The 19,836-nt window shown below is 38.3% G+C and overlaps 1 protein-coding gene across 2 annotated transcripts in view; it reads right to left on the bottom strand.

Moving 5' to 3' along the window:
• Positions 1–4,183: 4,183 nt before the first annotated feature.
• Positions 4,184–19,836, bottom strand: part of Cers6 (ceramide synthase 6) — a 278,071-nt gene continuing 262,418 nt past the window's right edge. For both annotated transcript variants that reach the window (XM_013028016.1, XM_013028023.1), the window contains 2 exons: positions 7,343–7,499; positions 4,184–4,473 (listed from right to left, as the gene is read on the bottom strand). In XM_013028016.1, coding sequence (XP_012883470.1) covers positions 4,321–4,473; positions 7,343–7,499 — 310 coding nt within the window. In that variant the 3' untranslated portion in view covers positions 4,184–4,320. The remainder of the gene's footprint in view (positions 4,474–7,342; positions 7,500–19,836) is intronic.

The raw sequence follows: 19,836 nt of genomic DNA, 5'->3' as shown, positions 1-19,836 counted from the left end.
TTGTGTCACTCTTTTCCCAGTATGCTGGATAGCAAGTACAATAACGAGAGATTCTTGAAGCATTTCCTTTTCTATACAAGTCACAGAGCATCATATCATCACTGATCCATCAGGTCAAATATGATCTCATTTCTTTCTTATTTGAATATTAGAAGTATTTCTGGACTAGGGTCATTTATCTACAAAGCAGAAATTACCCAAAGATTGGGGGTGGGCAGTGATTAGAACCATAATACTCCAAATAATGCATAAAATGTAAACATTTAACCTTTCATTTCCAAAGGATTTCTTGAAGTCTCTCTAGATATAATGACATCACCACACATACAGATAAAGAGAACTTTTTAACACTTTGGGAGTTATTCTTTATATTTTTTATACTTCAAATTAAGAAAAGCACTCAAATATTCAGGCAATTTTGGCATTTCCAAAAATAATTATATCCAAAATAACTACTAATGCAAAATTATGAACAGCTTAAGGATAATCATATCTATAAATTTCTCTCTGGAGAGCTCTTTAACAAAGACTCACAAAAGCTGAGATAAAGCCTCTTTTCTTATTCAGCCCAAATAGCAATGAGATTGAAATACAGAAGTGAATATTCAGACTCTTTTTTGTTTGTTCAAATTCAAACTCAATCAAACATAACCATTTCTCACTAAACAACAGGGAGAAATGTGCTACTAGGTGGCTCTGTTTAAAGTATGATTGAATGAACTTACACCTAGGCTAAACCATAAACTACCATACACCTACGCTGTATTATAATCCAATGGGACCACAGAAATATATGCAGTTCACCATCAACTGAAACATCATTATACAGTTCAGATTAGAAAAACTGACTCAGAGAAGGAAGTTTGTCAACATCACTGAGGCCTTTTGAGGCCCACCTGCAATTTTTGACTAGAGGTAATCTGATCTGATCTTGTTTCTTGCTTTTCTTCTCTGTCTCATTCATCTTTGTCAGATGCCTATGACATTATCTAATTATCTCTCAGGACAACATCTGTCTGGAAGCCCAGCAGTGATTATTAATAAAACTCTGTGGTTCAGTGATGTCAATTTCATTTTTATAACAAACATTTGAATAGTCTAAAATACTGACAGTTTGCTCTTCTAATCTCAACATCCACAGGGCTGAATTTGGGAATTTGAACTGTATTGGGTTCTGTGTCACCTCAGGTGGTCTATGTGACCTGGACCTTAGTTGTTCTGTGGCTAAAAGCTGAACAGGTTCCAATACTCTCAACTGTGTGGGGAGTAAAAGTGAAGGGAATGGTGATGGATGGTGTGTATGATGAGAATATGAATGAAGATGAGTCACTGATACTGGTTTTTATCCGATTTGGGAGAAATATACACACACATACATAGATCACATACTTTTACATCACTTATTGACTCAAGGCCAAATTCTATTTGACTTTTCTACTTTTCTCCCTCTCTAAGAGATCTAGAAAAGCTATGAAAGCAAGGTTACTTTTTCTAGTGTCCTTTCTACATATCTCTTCTCACCTAGGAAAGGTGTGAATGTGATCACAAGGGAGATTTCACCACAGGCTAATTAACAAGAACAATACTCTCACTATCTTATAGCTGAGTTTAATTTATACAATACACCTCCAAAAGCTATGGCCGGGCACAGGTGGATAAGATTCCTCACACAGTCTCTCTCTCAGTTTAATAGGGCCACCATGCAATAACAGTAGTCAGAGTTAAGACGATTCTATGCCAGGAAAAGCCTACAATAATCCATTTAAATTACCCCAAAGAACTCTGCCTCAAAGTGTAAAATGAAATAAAATCTGTAGACATGTAAAAGACTGCAGAAAGTAAATGTCTCAGTTAAATAAACACTCAGAAAAACAGAGTATTCCTAGTCCTTCTTCTAAATTATTTCTGAGAAAAACAAAACATTGTTTGGTTCTGCCTTTAACTAAAGATGGAATCAACTTACTTGATTTTATACATTTCTTCTGAATCTTGAATTTACAGTTGATCTTGAGGTTACTCTCCTGGGCAAAAGCATGCTATGTGTTTTAAACTTGAGCACTCTGTGGTCCTCAAGTTCATTTCACCTATCAGGAAAACTTGCCCAGAAACTAGAGTGAGGCTAATATATACTCTGTATCCTATTTATAACACCTTCTCAAAGTTTTCAGCTACAATATATTTGGTACTTTTAGTACATCTGCACTTGAACAGGTGTTCTGATGACTAAATACTTCCAGTATTTCACAAATTCAACTAATTTCACAAATTCAACTATCCACCAGTTATACTCCTATGCATATGCCTGTTTTGTGAAATAAAATAGTAAGACTCTACAAGCAGAATTAATTGTTTTCTATATAAACAAGCAGACATACTTCAAAGCCTCTTCCAGAACTACCATGGACAATAGCAGGAACACTATATTTTGGAAGTGGATGAAGAAAGATCTAATATTGCATGAAAGATTTTTGGGAATTTTCTTTTCACTATTAACTTATAGGCTGAAAAATGTGGGCACGTGAATTTAATTTTTTCCAAAAGAAATTGAATTATCTCTAATATTCTGCTGTTGTCTGTACTGTGTTCTGACCACACATTCTTTTCACTACATTTTTATTTTGGATTCCTGGTTTAGGCAATAGAATTTTTGACCCATAAATATTTGTAATCCTATTATTTCCCTTTTGCTAAAACGGATTAAGAGGTAAAATCTTTGGCTTACTTGATGCTTTTATGCATTCATAAGAAACACTGCTACACATAGGAAGCTTATGCACGCTTATATATATTATCCTTCAGTAATTTTCTTTCATGTTGATATTATCATTATCCAGTATAATGTCTGTTGTTCTGGAAATACCTCCAGTTGAACAAAGATTCATGTACACCTCACAACTCTTTAAAGAAGGAAATGAATTGGATGTAGAGTTACTAGAAACTGAGCAGCTTCAATCATTGTGAATGACCTTTACCAAGAAAAGCAATGGTAAAGCAGGTCTTTTACCACTGGCTTTCTTTTGTTCAGCAAAATGATAACATCAAGTCCAATACTAGAGAGGGCTTTTTCTTGAGAGCTATTTGTAGCAATAAGGTGGTTTGCCTCGGAGGACAGCTTTGCCAACTCTTGGAAGATTCCTTTGTTCTACCTTAAAATATATTTAGCTTCTTTTTTGTGATATGACAGAACACTGTGCTAATTATAAGGAGCAGTGGCAAACATGGCTGTTAAGAGTTTCTGTCCTTATGTTGTTCCCAGAACATGGGATAAATTCCCCATATGAAGAATAATTTCTTTATAATGATGAACTTAAAGCAAATTACATTACTTCTGAGTCAGAACACCAACCTCTTCCTAGAGAATTAAATCAAATTGAGGTTAACCTCCAAGGTTAACTCAGCCCACAATGACACTTGAGGGATCTTGGCTGTGTGCACAAGAAATGAAATCTACTCTAAATCGATTTCATACCAAATTCCAATAACTCTCCTAAGAACCACCCTCTTCCATTTGTACTGCTAATTGACCATGAAGAGTAACAATTTAAAGACCTAGTTCCTTCTGTTTAGGGGGGGGTCCGATCGTGGGGCCTGAACTCTGGGCCTGGGCGCTGTCCCTCAGCTCTTCAGCTCAAGGCTAGTGCTCTACCACTTGAGCCACAGCATCACTTCCGGCTTTTTTCTTTTTGCTTATGTGGTGCTGAGGAATCGAACCCAGGGCCTCAGGCATACAAGGCAAGCGCTCTACCACTGAGCCAACTTCCCAGCCCAGTTCCTTCTGTTTAAACTTTCCACTGGAAGAACAGTCATCACAACGGTGGAGGCAATTTCAAGATGGGCACAATAAATAATAACACAAAGAAAGCCAATCTACTAGCGTTGTGTGAGGATTTTGCAGTGGATTTTGCTGGATCTAACTGACAAACTAAGCCCACAGAACACGAGACTGTAGCAAGAGAGAGGGGTCAAAGCAGAGGGAGCACCTCCTTCACTGTCATGAGCCCAGAGAGTAAAAGAAACGAGGAAACCCTCTTGTCCACAGATTTACAAACAAATACAAATAAATAAATAATATTCTAAGACAGTACAAATGCAAATACTGTTCCCTTGTGTCAGTTACATACAGCATGCCTACATAGAGAGAATGGTATTTCTTCTTCATTCACAGACAGGACATATGGCAGTGCACTATTCAAAATGCTTTAATAATCCTAATTTTTGTTTCAGGTGATGAGATATTATGAAAGGAACTGCATTTGCAACTTATTAAATACTTCCAGGAACAAATAGTTCACTTTGTTCGGGACTTATAGTTTTGAATAATTAATCATCAATGGAACAAGAACCAGTCAGGAGATACCCGTTGGTACCACTGGTCCCATTAGTGGTGGTTGTAGTATGGGGGTTCTTCCCTGGAGGTTCCAAGTCCTCCTCATCTGAACTGGACTCAATGTCACTTCGATCATCCTTAGTCACCTGTAGAACACAAGAAGACGAATGTAATTGGTTCAAGGTCATCAAGGTATGGCATGCCAAGAAGGGCATACAGTGTCACATGAAAGTACCCTGATTCATAGATTAAGAAAAATCCAAGAGGACAAGAGTAATAAGTTCCCTTTTACTGGAATGATTCAGTGTGAGTGACAGTCAGATATGAAGGAATGCAGGTAGACTTAGACATAACAGAACTGGATTTGTTGACCTTTTCAAGGTAACCTTTGATATTGAGAATGTCCCAAACCATGAATCCCATTTCTGTCTGCTAAAATTAATTAAGCATTTTTTATATGTCACCGAACAATGAATGACATCAAAAGCCCCTCTATGAACCTTTTACATGAAGTCTAGCTTAAACTACCTTCAGAGGAAAACTAATTGACCAGATCTTCAGTAACTAGCCTCTGGAATATTCCAATTCTGCAACCCTCCATTAGGTTTCATTTTGTGAGGAGAATGGCAAAACAATGCACAGGATGCAAGTCTGTATGCTAATATAAAGGATGGGAAAAAAAAACCCTACCGTCTAGCAAGGAAGTAACTTTATAGCAAATGTTATTTAAAAATAACATATCTTGAACCTAAATCTGAACCTCCTTCTCTATACGTCTATATTACAGTCCACATTTTTATCCAGCAGGTCTTAAGGCTTTCAAGCAACTGAGTCTTGTTTACTTAATTTTAAGAAGCTGGCCATAAGAACCTATGCCTAGCTTCATAGACATGCTCCCAAAATGTCTTCCTGTGACTCTCTAGGGGCTGGGCTGGGCAGACTGGGCTGACAGGGTTCTGGGAGGTATTTCTGGATTAATTGGGAGTTTCCTATCATATCATACCAACCCCAAATTCTGGAATCTATCACTTGATAAGCCACCATAACTATGTGAGTATATAATCTCTCAAAGGTAGGTGAGGACAGGAGAAAGTAAAAGCTGAGGACAACTGCTCCATTAATCAGTGATGGCAGGACAAATGAGCCTTACTTCAATGAATGCCCTTTGAGGTGAGAGTGAACTCACATAGACTATTCCCCAAATCTTAGATATGCAGACAGCATTATGACCAGAGAATAAGGAAATCTCAGCTTAAAAGGCATGGGTTACAAAGGCAGTGCTGTTATAAAGCCCCACTGCATTTATAAGTCCATTAGTCACAAATTAATTTGCTAATAGCAAAACTCCACTTGCTGAGTATGACTAATTTACATGCCTAGTAAGATTATTTTAAATTGCATCTGGTGAAAAAAATCTATATTTATGTTGCCTTCAAAGAAAGACCTATTTAGAATATCTCAAAATAAGCCACAGGAAAATTACAAGATGAATAGACAAAATGAGTAATCTCAGTGTCCTAGATGCAATTAGCATTAGCAGTTAGAAAGTTCAGAAGCCCAAGATCTGAAATGACATTAATGATAAAAATCTTCATAAAGGTGAAGGAATAATGGTCAGAAGGAAGGTGATATGACTGCCAGAAAGAGCCATGGGCGAGGAAAGACACTAATGGAATCCACCATATCCTGTGTGTTATTATTACCAGACTGATGGTATTGTGTCCATTGATTTAATTTATACCCAAATGAGGAAAAATTGTAATAGAAACATGCGTCCATTTGAAAGAGTAGGAAGACATAGGGATTAATAAACTTCAGCTTCTAAACAATGAACTGGTCATATATTTTAGAATGAGGCCAGGGTTGCTCAGTGGTACAGCACTTGCTAGCAAGTACGAGGTCTAGGGTTCTGTCCTCAGCACTGTATTGAGCAGATACTGAGAACTGGTATCCTAGCATATGACTAGTTAGTTGGAAGTACCTGTGAAAGGCACGAGTTCTGTGGGCCTTGCTGAGTGCAGGGCTGTGTGCTGCCCTGAGGCTTTTCATAGATCAGACAAACTCCTGAGGCCCTGGCCTCTGTTCTCTGCTGTGTTAATCTTCTCAGCTAGTTTTGTTTCTCCAACGTGACTTTCACCTATTTTTATCTCTTAGTCAACATACGAAACATCAGTGAGGAAATCCTTCTTCTTCTTTGTTGGTCATGCAAAATTTAGCAGACTACCTGCTCATCAAGAGTACACTGAGGGAGTTCTTTTTGGAAGTTAAGGGGAAGTATACTTCAAATAAAGTCTCAAGTTATTACCAACAGATTAGACAGAGCCGTTTACATGAAACACAAACATTTGGAACCCCTACAACAGGCAAAGAGTGAAAGAAAGAGTGAGAAACTTACATGTAAAGGGTTCCATTTTCCAGCCTTCCAGGGGGGCAGGAGGAAGAGAACAAACAATGAAGTAAGAAAACATTACAGAGAACAATCTGGAAATGTCCATGCCTACAGCAAAGGGACTGAGGCTCAGGAAGCTATATTCAGGTTAGTCCCATGAGTCTACTTAACCAGAGACTTAGCCAAATGTAGCTGGGAAAGACAATTCTTTACTCTGAGACATGTTTGCTTCAATGGGTATAGTGCCTTGAGAAACCCTTCTCATTAAAGAACTTACTACATTTCTATTCAGAATAAATATAATCAGAGAAAGGCAAAGGAGATAGGAGAGAAAGGACACTACGAAGAATATAATCAGAGAAAGGCTAAGGGAAATAGGAGAGAAAGGATACCACAAAGAATATATACATTATACACCTAAAATTATACATGTAGATCTTTGGGCATACTCAACAAAACTACCCAAAGACTTTAAAAAATGAACTCAACGTGTTTCTAGGTGACCTTGTTCAACTTTGAAGAAATAACACTGATTTTGATGAGATTTGAAATAACAGTTGTTTCATAGGAACCAAAAATATTTTAAAACTTCTGGGACATATTGCAAAGAATACATTTTAGCTTACCTTGCCTTTTGAAATAGCTTTGTAAGCTATTTTTACAATCAAGTAAGACCAGAAGCAGTTCAACCCTTGTATTAGCAACAGCAGTAGGTTAAACAGCCACCAGGAAGGGTAAGGTCCAACGATCTCCCAACTTTCAAATAATGTGCTATTTAACACCCTGGGAAGAAGAAACAAGTAATTACTGAGCACCGAATTCCACTCTGTGTTCAGAGGAGCCCCAGTTTCTTTCTGGAAGCATAGGGTCAATGATTACCCACATGGTTCCCTTCCTTTCTGGGGACAGCTGAAAGGCTAACGGAGAGAAGTCAGTTCCTGAAATATGGCCCTGGGGTGTGACGTTTGCTCATTCCAGCTCAAGTCGTATACTTTTCCCCTACCAACTCTTAAAAAGTGTGACAAAGTACATATAGCACAGGATTTGCCATCTTTACTATTTTAAGTATGTAGCTCAGTGGCATTACATAAATTCACACTGTTGTGTAATCTCTCTCCTCATCCATCTTCAAAACTCTTTTATTTAGGAAAATAAAACACAGAGACTCTGGACTTACTAGACAATAATTCTCCATCCTCTACCTAAGCATCTACCCATCGCTTGACTTGCTGTCTCTATGAATGTAGCTTCTCTAGAGGTTCTCCATATGGAGGGGATCACACCTAGCTTTCCTTTGTGAGGGGTTTGTTTCAGCTAGTGTAAAATGTTCAAGGTTCATCAACCTTGCAGCCAATGTCAGATTTCCCTCATAAAGGCTGAGTTATATACATATACATACACCACATGGATTACCAGTGGACATTTGGGTTGTTTCCCCTTTGTTGCAGGTAATGCTGGACAAAGCATGGATGCTACAAGTCTCTTTGGCATATATGCATTTTTGGGGTATACACCTAGAAGTAGAGTAGCTGAATCAATTTGCTTTCCCTTTCATGTTTTTCATCATATTTTTTCCATTAATGTTCACTCACTTTTCAGGATGGAATTTTATATCTATTTGTCAAAAAAACTGTACCAGCTTTGAAGCTGCATTTAACTCTTCAATAAGTGTGAAGCATATCACTCAATAACATTGCAGTGCAAATAAAAAAGATTATCTCCAAAAATATACCACATGCTTGGCTTAGTAGGAATTCATATGTGTGCGAGCTAAGCTTATATCTCACAGGACTTTTAATTTTATATGCCATGGCCTGGGAAAGAATTGACAATTGCAAGACATCATTTTGAAGTGATGCCTCCAAGTGAATATTCAGAGGACATTTTAAAAAACAAAAACCACTCAAGTATAAACAAATGTATTTAGTATTAAGATTATGTAGGAATATATACTTGACTTAGGGAAAAGTTTTGGATGCAATTGGCTCTCCACAACCTGCCATCAGCACCAGAACAGAACAGCCACCTGGAACCAATACATATGGCTGCTTCTAGTGTTTGCTTCTAGTCTCTGCCTATGTCTGCCACAGAACAGTACTTTAGAATCACATAATTTGGAATCAACCTTAATTTTCTTCTTTCCTCCTCAGATGACATGAGGCTGGTTTGGGGACCTAAGGGCAGTCACAAGAAAATACATCTAAGAGAATTTCTACCACCTGCCAACTGGAACTAGTCAGGATACACTAAAGAGTCTAAGGGAACTTTATGGAGAACTCTCAAACTGAAGACATGGACCATTCATACAAGTGCAGAAGACAAATAGGCAGAGAATTTAGCATAGAAACAATGTGATAAGTGCTTGAAGAGAGGTTAAAATGTGAATTTATCAAAGGAAAAAAAAGTAGAATACCATTGCAACAATGAGAGGTACAAGACGTTATGTCGAAAAACGAACTTTACAACTTTGGTGGGAGGGGGAGGATCAAGTGGGGGGAGGTGGGGGAGTATGGGAAGGGATGGGAAGGGGAAACAAAGAGGAGGCAACAATGCTTGATAAGAAAGGTACTCGTTATCTTGCCCATGTAATTGTAACTCCTCTGTACAGTAGTGTCACAATAAAAAAAAAAAGAAATGAGAGAGGGAAATAGGCATACAGAGGGTCCTCATCCCCAATTTTAGCCACTGTAGTATGTGATAGAATGAGCCTAATGGATGATCTTTAGTCTTCTCATACTAGTATCTCACTTGGGGCGTGGTTCAAGTAGCAAAGCACCTGCCAAGAAAACTCAAGTATCTAAGTTCAAACGCTAGTACCACAAAACAAAGCAAAATCAAATAATATGAATTATCTGTAAAGAACAATGTTAATTAAACATACTATACCAAATATATACTATACTAAGATATAGTATACAATTGAGGGATTCATTAAGAGTATGAAACTACATGATATAACAGTATTCATTATGAAGAGGGAAGATATCCATTAACATGACATATTACATCCATAGGTCAAATTGATACAGATCCAATAATTTCAACAATTCCAAAGACATTTCATAATGTCCAATTCTCCATTGCTGGTGTTTAAGAATCAGAACTCAAAGGACGTGTGTGTGTGTGTGTGTGTGTGTGTATGATGATTGTTGATCCTGGGGCTTGAACCTGGGGCCTAGAACTATCCCTGAGCTTTTCTGCTCAAGGCTAGCACCCTACCACTTGAGCCACAGCTCTGTTTCTGGGTTTTTGGTGGTTAACTGAAGATAAGAATCATATGGCCTAGGCTGACTTTGACCTGAGGTCCTCAGATCTCAGTCTCCTGAGTAGCTAGAATTATAAATATGAACCACTAACACCCAGCCTCAATGTGAAGTGTTTTTGTGTTTGTTTTTTGCCAGTTCTGTGGTTTGAACTCTGGATCTGGCTGTTGTCCCTGAGCTTCTTTGGCTCAAAGCTAGTGCTCTGCCACTTGAACCACAGTGCTACTTCCAGCTTTTTCTAGGTAGTTAATTAGAGATAAGAGTCTCATGGACTTTCTGCCTGGGTTGGCTTTGAATTGTAATCCTCAGACCTCAGTTTCCTGAGTAGCTGAGATTACAGGCATTTAGCTTGAATATGATTTTAACTCTCTCAGATTAACATATTAATAAAAGTCAGAGTTACTTTAAAAAATTCATCAGGAACTAACCAATGACAACCAGTTTCACCACTATTACTTAATACTATTTTAGCAGTTCTGTTATGTCAATCCAAAACTTAATTTCAAATATATAATAATAAATTATCTGTAAATATCTAGAAAGACAAATACAATAAAATATTCCATGCCACTAGTCCGGAAATTATGAAGTGATTCAATGTAGCAAGCATATTTTTTAATTACTGGGATTTGAACACAGTGATTCATGCTAGATAATGCTCTGTCACTGAGCTATACAACCCAGCTCTTGAACATGTTCCAATAATCTCCAGTGATAGAGGAAAGCAAGTGGTATTATTTCAATGCCAAGAAACACACACAGGTGTACACACATGCACACACACATGAGAATGGGAAGGAGTAGAAATTATAAGTACTTGAAAGAAAATAATCAAAGCTATTGAAGGAAACTTTCTTTGGATTAGGAAATTTTATATTTTCTTCTTCAAATAGTTTTATGTTTCAAACCCTTGACCAATACTTAGGAAAATGTTTGTGAAAGTAATGAATGTGGCAATACTTAGATTACTCCCACGAGACAGTGCTCCGTTTCATTCCAGTGTGCTAGCCAGGGCATATGATTTCTTAACGAGTCTCAACTCCACTGTAGTGAGTAGGAACCCTCACACCTTAGACTTTTCCATCTCTAGCAATTTGCAGAAATGCTGGGAAGGAACATTTTTATTGACTCTCTCTTTGTTTATCTGGCAATCGAACAAATAAGGAAGATAAAGAAAGCTTTGGAAACATAACTATATTATTTTCTTTGGAAACCAGCTTTGTTTCCTAGCATATGCACAATACGTTCTAAATTCAGAGAGAATATAGTTTCATTGCAACCGAAAAAGTCCTTTATAAATAGCAACAATTAAATTCCACTACACATGATTGAGTAGCTTTGTTTGGATTTATAGACTGGGCACCTTTCTTACTATTGTAACTCTAGCACTAGGCTTCTCTGTGGCCTAATCTCAACAGGGTATCAGAACAGTGGCTGATGACATGGTTCTCCCATTAACTTCAGAAACATTACATCAGGATGCATCAGCTCTTGATGATAATCATTGGCATCTCTGAGGTGCCAGTCAAACATAATGGAGAGAGAGACTTGGGGAAATACAATTAGCGCACCAAATGAGTCTATGGCTCAGAGAAGTGTTTGGTAAGAAAAACAGTGTATTAGAACTTCCACTGGAGAAAGAACTAACCTGTGACACTCAGACTTTGAAAAATAGCAAACCTGGAATGCTTCTACTGAGAAAACCATCCCCCATTTTTTTTGGACAAACTACAAAGAAAGTGATGACAGGGTTTTATTCTTTCTGGGAGGTTGGAGGTAGAAATATGTACTTTAATGGTGCCATTATGAATCTAGAGTGATATAGTTCAAAAAAGCAGTTATCTCTGAGGGAAGACTGACCAGAACAAGGGGGGAGGGATACTGAAAGTTTCCATATCATGATTGGAGTAATTTTTACATAGGTTATACAATGTAAATATGTATTCTCAACACTTATATTCTACATTGAATGTGAATCACACCTTCATTCCTCGATGAAATTGAAGAAAGTACTCTTGGGCCAGACAACATACATATATACATACATACATACATATATACATACATACATACATACACACATACATACATACATACACACACAGAGGCATGCACACATGCTTGAACATACACAGAGTCAATTTGTGACTTTTGGCTTGAAATATACTATATACTTGAAATATACTATAATATCAGTGCTTCTTCCTCCCAAATAATTTGCTTTCAGCACACAGGTTCTAAGAAAGTTATTTTTTCTAAGTAATGACTACTTTTCACCACCAAACTTCCATTACTGCTTAACTCAGGGGTGTATGGGAGGGAGAGGGGGCAAGGAAAAACCACTTTTCTTTGTATTAATGTCAGCCACTAGATGGCACATCACACACAGAAAGCATGTTTAGAACAAGTCCATGCTGCCAGAACTTGCCAAAGAGAAGCACATGAAACACTGGATCTCCGGGTTATGTCCAGCCTTCTACAAATCCCATCCAAAACAGATGAAGAAACTGGCCTTTTTGTCTCTGTATGACTGAACAGACATGAATGCCTGCAGGGGAAGGCCAAACTCAAGCAGTTCACTGGTGCTGTGCAGACTCATCAAGACCCAATAGCATACACTGGATGGGTTGTTTTAATTGATGTTTAAAGAAATTGTAGGAATTTAGTTTTATTATTCTTACCTTTTATGGATTCTTCACCCTTGATTATCAGAAGTATGGCATAGGGTATGTGAGAATAGAAATGCATACATGCGTGCAGAAAAATTTTTATATCAAGAAATCACTTTGCATTCTCAGTACCAGTGTGAGGAAACATTCTTCTTTCTTCTTTAGTACTTGAGGGCTTAGCACAGTATATACAGATCTCCACTGGTCCCTCATTTAGGAAGCCATCTTGAATGCTTCTGGCTCCCATTCTTACTGTGATGTCCAAGTGGGAGCTTAGCTCTGCTTTCTTTTTTTTTTTTTTCTGCTTATGTGGTGCTGAGGAATTGAACCCAGGGCCTCATGCATGCAAGGCAAGCGCTCTACCACTGAGCCAGCCCTTAGCTCTGCTTTCTTAAAGTTAGATGAACCATTCTCACTTTTCATTTTACTCAAGTCATAGCTGGATGCTAATGGCTCATGCTTGGAACTCTAGCTACTCAGGAGGCTGAGATCTAAAGATCATGGTTCAAAGCCAGCCTGTGCAGGAATGTCTATAAGACTCTTATCTTCAATTATCTACCAAAAAGATAGAAGTAGATCTGTGGCTCAAACATAAAGCTCTAGCCTTAAACAAAAACAAAACAAAACAAAAAAAGCTCAAGTACAGCACCAGATCCTGAGTCTAGGCCCCAAGACTGGTACAAAAAGAAATGAAAGAAAAATATCTCCAGTCATATCCAATCAGGGACACACAAGGGCAACTGAGATATTAAAGGAGCTCATATGACTATGAATGAGTTACAAGTGTTTTCTTTCCCTATGTTTATGTTGGTGTTGTTGTCTTCTCTCTTTCTAGTGCTGGGGGATTGAACCTAGAGCATGCTAGGAAAATGCTCTCTATCACTGAGCTAAGTCCTCAGTCATGGGAGGATGTTTCTGATGAGACAGTCACTCACAGCCCTAAAAGCAAACACAAACTGCCTCTGCTTCCTACCTGAGTCCTAGCTGAGACTGGGGTGTATGTTTCTGAATCTATATAAAATCCACAACAGTAATTATATTCACATTAAATATCCAAAGAGAGCTATGCATTCTTCTCCAGGAAGCAACAGACCTTCTGTCTGAGGGATGCTCCATGTCAGGGAACACATCCTGAAAACAGAAATGGACTTCATGGTCAAAGTTAAGTTATTTTTTACTTTGGAGCTTTTCAATGGTCTTGATATATCCCAGGCAACTCTGAGTACATTTCACAGTGTATATTTCTCTGGGCCAGGTGTGGTGATACACATGTATAATTCTAGCACTTGAGAGGCTGAGACAGTAGGATCATAAGTTTGAGGACAGACAGGCAAAGTTAAGGAGACAGCGTCTCCTTAACCAAAAGACAACTGAAAACCAAAGGTGCATTTAACCTACAAAAACATGAATGAAAAGCAGATTCTACCTAAACATTACCAGTAGTCTACTAGCATATTTTCTCCTTGTAAAGTAGATAGATACTGATAGAAAGGTACTTTAAATTATGCTGAATAGAAAGTGTATGCACTTAATATCTGAATGTGAAGTCATTAATTCACTGTCACCATAAACTCTTTGATCTGCCTAAATTATATCTTCATCCAGTGTTGGGCAGTCAAGATTGCTACAAGGCTGAAAAGCATGTTTGAGATCTCTCTTCTTTTAACAAGATAGCTTGGATTCCTCCATACCATTGGTATAGTTAGGTAGTTCCTTGTTTTTTGGTAGCTTCAGGTTGGATGTCTAATTATTGCGAATAATAGTTTCCCTTATCTTTTAGACTATAAGAAACACAAAAGTGACTTATTTATCCCCAAAAGGAACCTGAACTTCAACATGACTGAATTATTTGCCTTTCATTTAGAAAAGGATGCATTCATTGTGACTGTTTCTCAATCCAAAAAAGATATGGGGCCATTCAGTTCGTGTTTGCTTTTTAGTTGTAGCCTGGCCAGACAGAGTAGTTCGTCCATTATTATATCACAGGAAGTGTGGAAATGGAGCCTTATTGTCTGGGCACATACATTAGAACCTCTTGGAACTATTTGGTGTCTGCCTACAATCTTCATCCTCCACTGATGGCTCTACTTTTTCTGCTTCAGCTCTCCTAACATGAGTTCTCTTGGAAAGGGCTTTAGCTTTCCAGTGTACCCTCATCACAACTCTCTTGTTTTTATCCCCCCTTCTTTGTTGCTTGCCTATTGGTAAAAACAGACTTTGGCCTGCTTCTCTGTCTATAACTGCTCTTCATTAAGTTCTTACTATAGATGCTAGTTAATATCTTCTGAATGTTAATGATGGTAGAAGATGGACTCAAGATTTTCATTTTAACCCATCTGATCCTCATGAGGTAAAAACCTTGTGGGATTAAATCTACTCCAGCCCCAGCCCAGGAGTACTACAGTTATCCCTATTTTATAGATGAGGAAATTGAAGCACAAGGAATGCAAATAACAGTTTAGAATAAAGGTCAGAAGTGGGAGGTGAGGAGAGTTGGGGGTCTGAATTTTCCTGTCTACTAGTCTAGGGCCTTAGCTTACTATTGCTTTAATTCCTTTTCCCAGTCCTCTCAACCTAGTCTCAGCTCTTCACAGGGACAGAGAAAGCCTTGGAACACATCTGCTGCTTAGTGTTTGTGCTATCATTCTTTTTGGTCTGTTATTTTCAGCTCTTATTTCCTGTGCTTTGTCTCTTGGGCTCATAAGCTGATTTTTAATAGCTGTGTTCTAGTTCTCCCCGTTTAAGTGACACATGTGGGCTTATTTAACTGGTTCTTTTTAAGCCCTTATTTAACTAGCTTCCTTTAAATCTTTAAATCCACGTGGAATTATCTCTGTGCTGGAAATTGTGTGACACTAATACTTCCTCCTACTTAGAAGATATTCCAAAAGTTTAAATGTTTATTAGATCAAGTCTCCTTTTTAACTGGTACAGTTGCCAAGGCAGACGTGATATCAACTTTTTGGTCAGGAGATCAAGATTCAAGCAGTATGTAATTATCCAAGATCACAATGTAGAGGCTTTGTCGCTTTAAACTTAAACACGTTGTCTCTAGGTCTGTCTCTGTTTTTCTCTCTTTCTTTCTAAACATGCACACACATACACACACTCACCCTTGAAAATTATTTTAAAATGAAGAAAGCTTATTCCATTAATTTCCTAGCAAGTAAGAGTTAAAAGCTCTCCTCATATTCTGATTGGAAAACTAGGAAGATGTTACTCCTCTTCTTCCTAAACTCTCTTGAGAATGTCCCAGTAGGGTCTTATTCTGGGTGAATCTCGGTATTTAATTTTTCAGGGATCAGGTTCCACTTGGAAATTTGAAGAGAGTAATCCTAGACTTTAGTTTGACCTTACCACATGGCTCCACAAGCCAAGTTGTGAGATTTCTTAGGCTTATCAAGGAAGCAACAGTTGTCCCAGAGTAATCTACTAACTCCAAGGTTAAGCATCCATAATCTGAAAACCTAAAATCCAACAATGCTCAGAAACAGAATAAAAATGTCAAAAAGTTTGAGATTTTGGTACATCTTAGATTTTTAGATTGGGGTTGCTGAACTGTACAGATATTTCAAAATCCTTTCAAGATTCTGAAATCTCAAAAGGTCTGCTCTTCAGCATTTCAGAGAAAGGATACTAACTTGTAATAATGTGATATGAAATCACTACAAAATTTCTGAAAACTGAACAAATATCAATTATATATGATGTGTTATAAGATCTATGTAAAACACATATCATGAAGTGTGTGCATGACTTCTGATCCTTGAGGAAACCTGGGTCCCCTCACCAGCACACACCAACTGGCTAATGACATCGTGCTCACTTCCTTGTTCCCATATCTCATGCTTCTGAACTCAGAAACTCTCACTCACATTTCCTTCTGGACTCTGCATTTCCCTATGGTCTCCACAGTAGTTAGTGGCTGGCTTCACAGCCCCAGGAAGACTCTGACTAGCCTGATTACACTGCTCCAATCCCTTCTCCCATCTCCTCCCACCAAGCCATGCCATTTATAGGTAGGGAAGGTGGGAGCTGCTGGAGGTAGGACAGGAAAGAAGGAACCTTCTTTTTATTCCCAAGTTGTATTCACTCTCTCCTCTAGTTAATTTTCTGGAGTGTTTGTGGGTGAGTGGGGAGGGTTGAAGGTAGAAGATGCTATTTGGTGTGTAGCAGTTATAAACTTAGATGGATTTTACTGGAAGTGTTCATAAACTCCTCTGTACTTAAAAGATAATACAAAATAAATTTAAAAATCCTTCTATTTTATTTAAATATTTAAAGGATTCAATTTTTTAAGAGAATGTCTCTGAAAATTTTGAAAGTGCTACAACAGAGAGAAAAAAAATATCATAGGCTTGTAATCTTGAGGAGTATTCTGTACCTTAAAAAAATCTTTATTACTTCTTGGTTGGCAAGTGAGATACAGTAAATATGTTTTCCACAAAGAACAGCCTCCCCCACAGCAAGTGAGATGCTTAAACTCAAGGGAAAAAACAAGGCTCTAGCAGAATATATGTAGAGATTTAGACAAGAAAACATTGCTCCTGCAGGCTTCACAAGCTTGAAAGAAAAATAACACATAAGAAGCTATATGTGTTGAATAATAACTAGGCAATTGATCAACAAAAACAAAGCATTCTAGTTTAAAAAAACGACTGAAATAATGTTAGCTATTGGAATAATTACTGTGGAAGGCAATGGAATTGTTTGGGAGTGGGGGTAGAAAAGTGAGCTCAGTCCTTGTATATATCAGTTCTTATGTGAGTCATTTTTTAAGCCCAAGTTTCCTCATCTACAGAATAAAAGCCCAAGACAAGATGATTACTAAAGACTTTTAAACTCTAGATTTGCCTAAAAATCCCATTGTTCTGATTATTTCTTCTATGCAAGAATCTCCATATGTACAGACACATTATCTTCAAGTGAGTCATACGTGTCTTTAAATTTAACCTAACAATGCCAGGAGAATAAAAGGAACCATTTATTTTGTGGTTTTCTTCTGTATTCATGGGTAAAAGTAAGAAAGCAGAAAATGGGGGAAAAGCATAGAATTCTACCTTTAGGAAAGAATCCATGAAATGTCCTATGTAGGAGAGTGAAGCCTATTTGTGGTTCCAGAGCACAAGGAACCAGAATGTACAGAGCCTTCGTTTTCAGCAGAAAAACATACAATCAGATTGCCATGGCTAGAGAGTTCCAGAACAAGCTCTCAACTTAACTGCCCTTTGGCTGTCAGGCCCAGGCCAACTCTCTTGTCAGTCTACCTCTAGCTCTCACAAGTGACTGGGCAGTCAGTGGTATACAAGGCGGGGCCAGGTGTAACACGGCAGTCGAAGTCATAGTCTTTACCTTGCATTCTTGTTCACAAAGAAGGAAGTTACCAACATTAGGTTGTGTAATGTTATTCTTTTAAATTTTCAATCTATGTGTGAGCCTGGGGCATGGACTATATAACCAGCTGCCACTGGACACATTCCACTGTCAAACACAATCAGTGTTCTTCAGATCATTTTGATCCTAAAGAGAAACAGCATGCCTAAGGTCAATGAGGCATCTCTGTTACTTTTGTTTTTTTTTTTCCATGAGTGCAACTGTAACCAAGAGAAGGGCGTTAGAAAGGTTAAGAATCCATGTCTGTGCTGAGTTTAAAGTAAGTGTAGGAGAATCAATCACACTGATTATTAAGGTAGAATGTCTTCAATACAATAGATGTCTTCAGTAAAGGGTTTTTTTTGAGCAGAAGCAGGAATGTGTAGACTAGAAAAGCACAGGGACTATACAAGGCAGAGCTGAACAGGATTACTCAAGAAATGTCACCCAGCAGCACTCTGTAGAAGATCTTTCCTGATGGAAAGAAGTTTGAACTTACATTGGGAAACAAACAAGGAAAAAACCCCAGGATGACTTGAGAATGCTATGTGAGGGGGATTATAGACTAAGGCTTTGATTTATGATGAAGAATCTTAAGGTTACATTTGGGGTGCTTTCCACTTGTCAAGAGAGGGGCTGTGGGGATGCTTGGTAGGAAATCTTGGTGGAGGATGCAGCAGTCTTAAACAAGGATGAGAAAACTGTTTCTGAAAAATATAGCTGCTCTTGACAACTTTTGCCCATTGACTACAGTTTATGAAAAGAATCCAGAGGAGTAAAGGGCAGTAGGAGAAGGATGAATAAGAAGAATGAGATTCCTAACGTGAGCGCAAAGCTCAGATTCATTAATTGAAATTGTTTGTACAGGAGTGCCTTCTGCTACCTCCCTTTCACCACAGGGTGCTTGGTTTATCAGTCTAGTACCTAATCTAGCATCCTCTGGCAGCCCACACCCTAAACACATCCTTAACCCACTTGTTCCTATAGGAAAGATAATCAACTTCTTTTAGAACAGCCAGTGCTAAACTAGAAAAGGCCATAGTGTCCCAGCTCTTCCTGCACCATTTACAACTGACACCAAAGTAACCACCAAAATCCGCACAGCCCCTCTCTCTTCCCCACACCTGACATGGAAAATCAGGTCAGATCCTGCTCAAATAAAAAATTTTTTTGGCCGGGTGGGGGTGGGAGTGGGTGGGAGAGTGGGGGGTGGAGGGTGGGAAGATGGGAAGGGATAGGAAGGGGAAACAAAGGAGGAGGCTACATGCTTGATAAGAAATATACTCATTACCTTGCCCATGTAATTGTAACCCCTCTGTATGCTATTTTCACACACACACACACACACACACACACACACACACACACACACACACACACACATATCTGTGGTCTCCTCTGGGTCTTTAGTACATTGCTTAGACTTTTACTGTTAGCATTTCCTGGATGCCTAATGTGAAAATGTCTATGATTCATAATCCATGCGACAGTGACATGGGTCACACATTTGTAATGCAGAAGAGAGAACAATGTTCTATACATGAGTACATTCCTAGGCATAGCAAAGTGCACTATAGCAGCCTTTACCTAAAGCCACATCCTGCTCTGGTTAGAAATAGGAACCATCCTGTTCTGTTTCGGGAAGGTAATCAACTCATTTGTAACAGCCTTTTTTCCCCCTCTGTAGTAGTACTAAGTTTGAACTCAGGGCCTTGTGTTTGCTAGGCAAGTGCTCTATCACTTGAGCCATACTGTCAGACCTCTTTTGTTTTATACTTCAGATAGGGCCTTGTGTTTTTGTCCTGGACTAGGATT

The sequence above is a fragment of the Dipodomys ordii genome, unplaced genomic scaffold (assembly GCF_000151885.1).
Source record: "Dipodomys ordii isolate 6190 unplaced genomic scaffold, Dord_2.0 Scaffold5, whole genome shotgun sequence".
NCBI lineage: Eukaryota > Metazoa > Chordata > Mammalia > Rodentia > Heteromyidae > Dipodomys > Dipodomys ordii.
The sequence above is the reverse complement of the archived record's forward strand: the minus strand, read 5'-3'. Positions and strand labels throughout refer to the sequence as shown.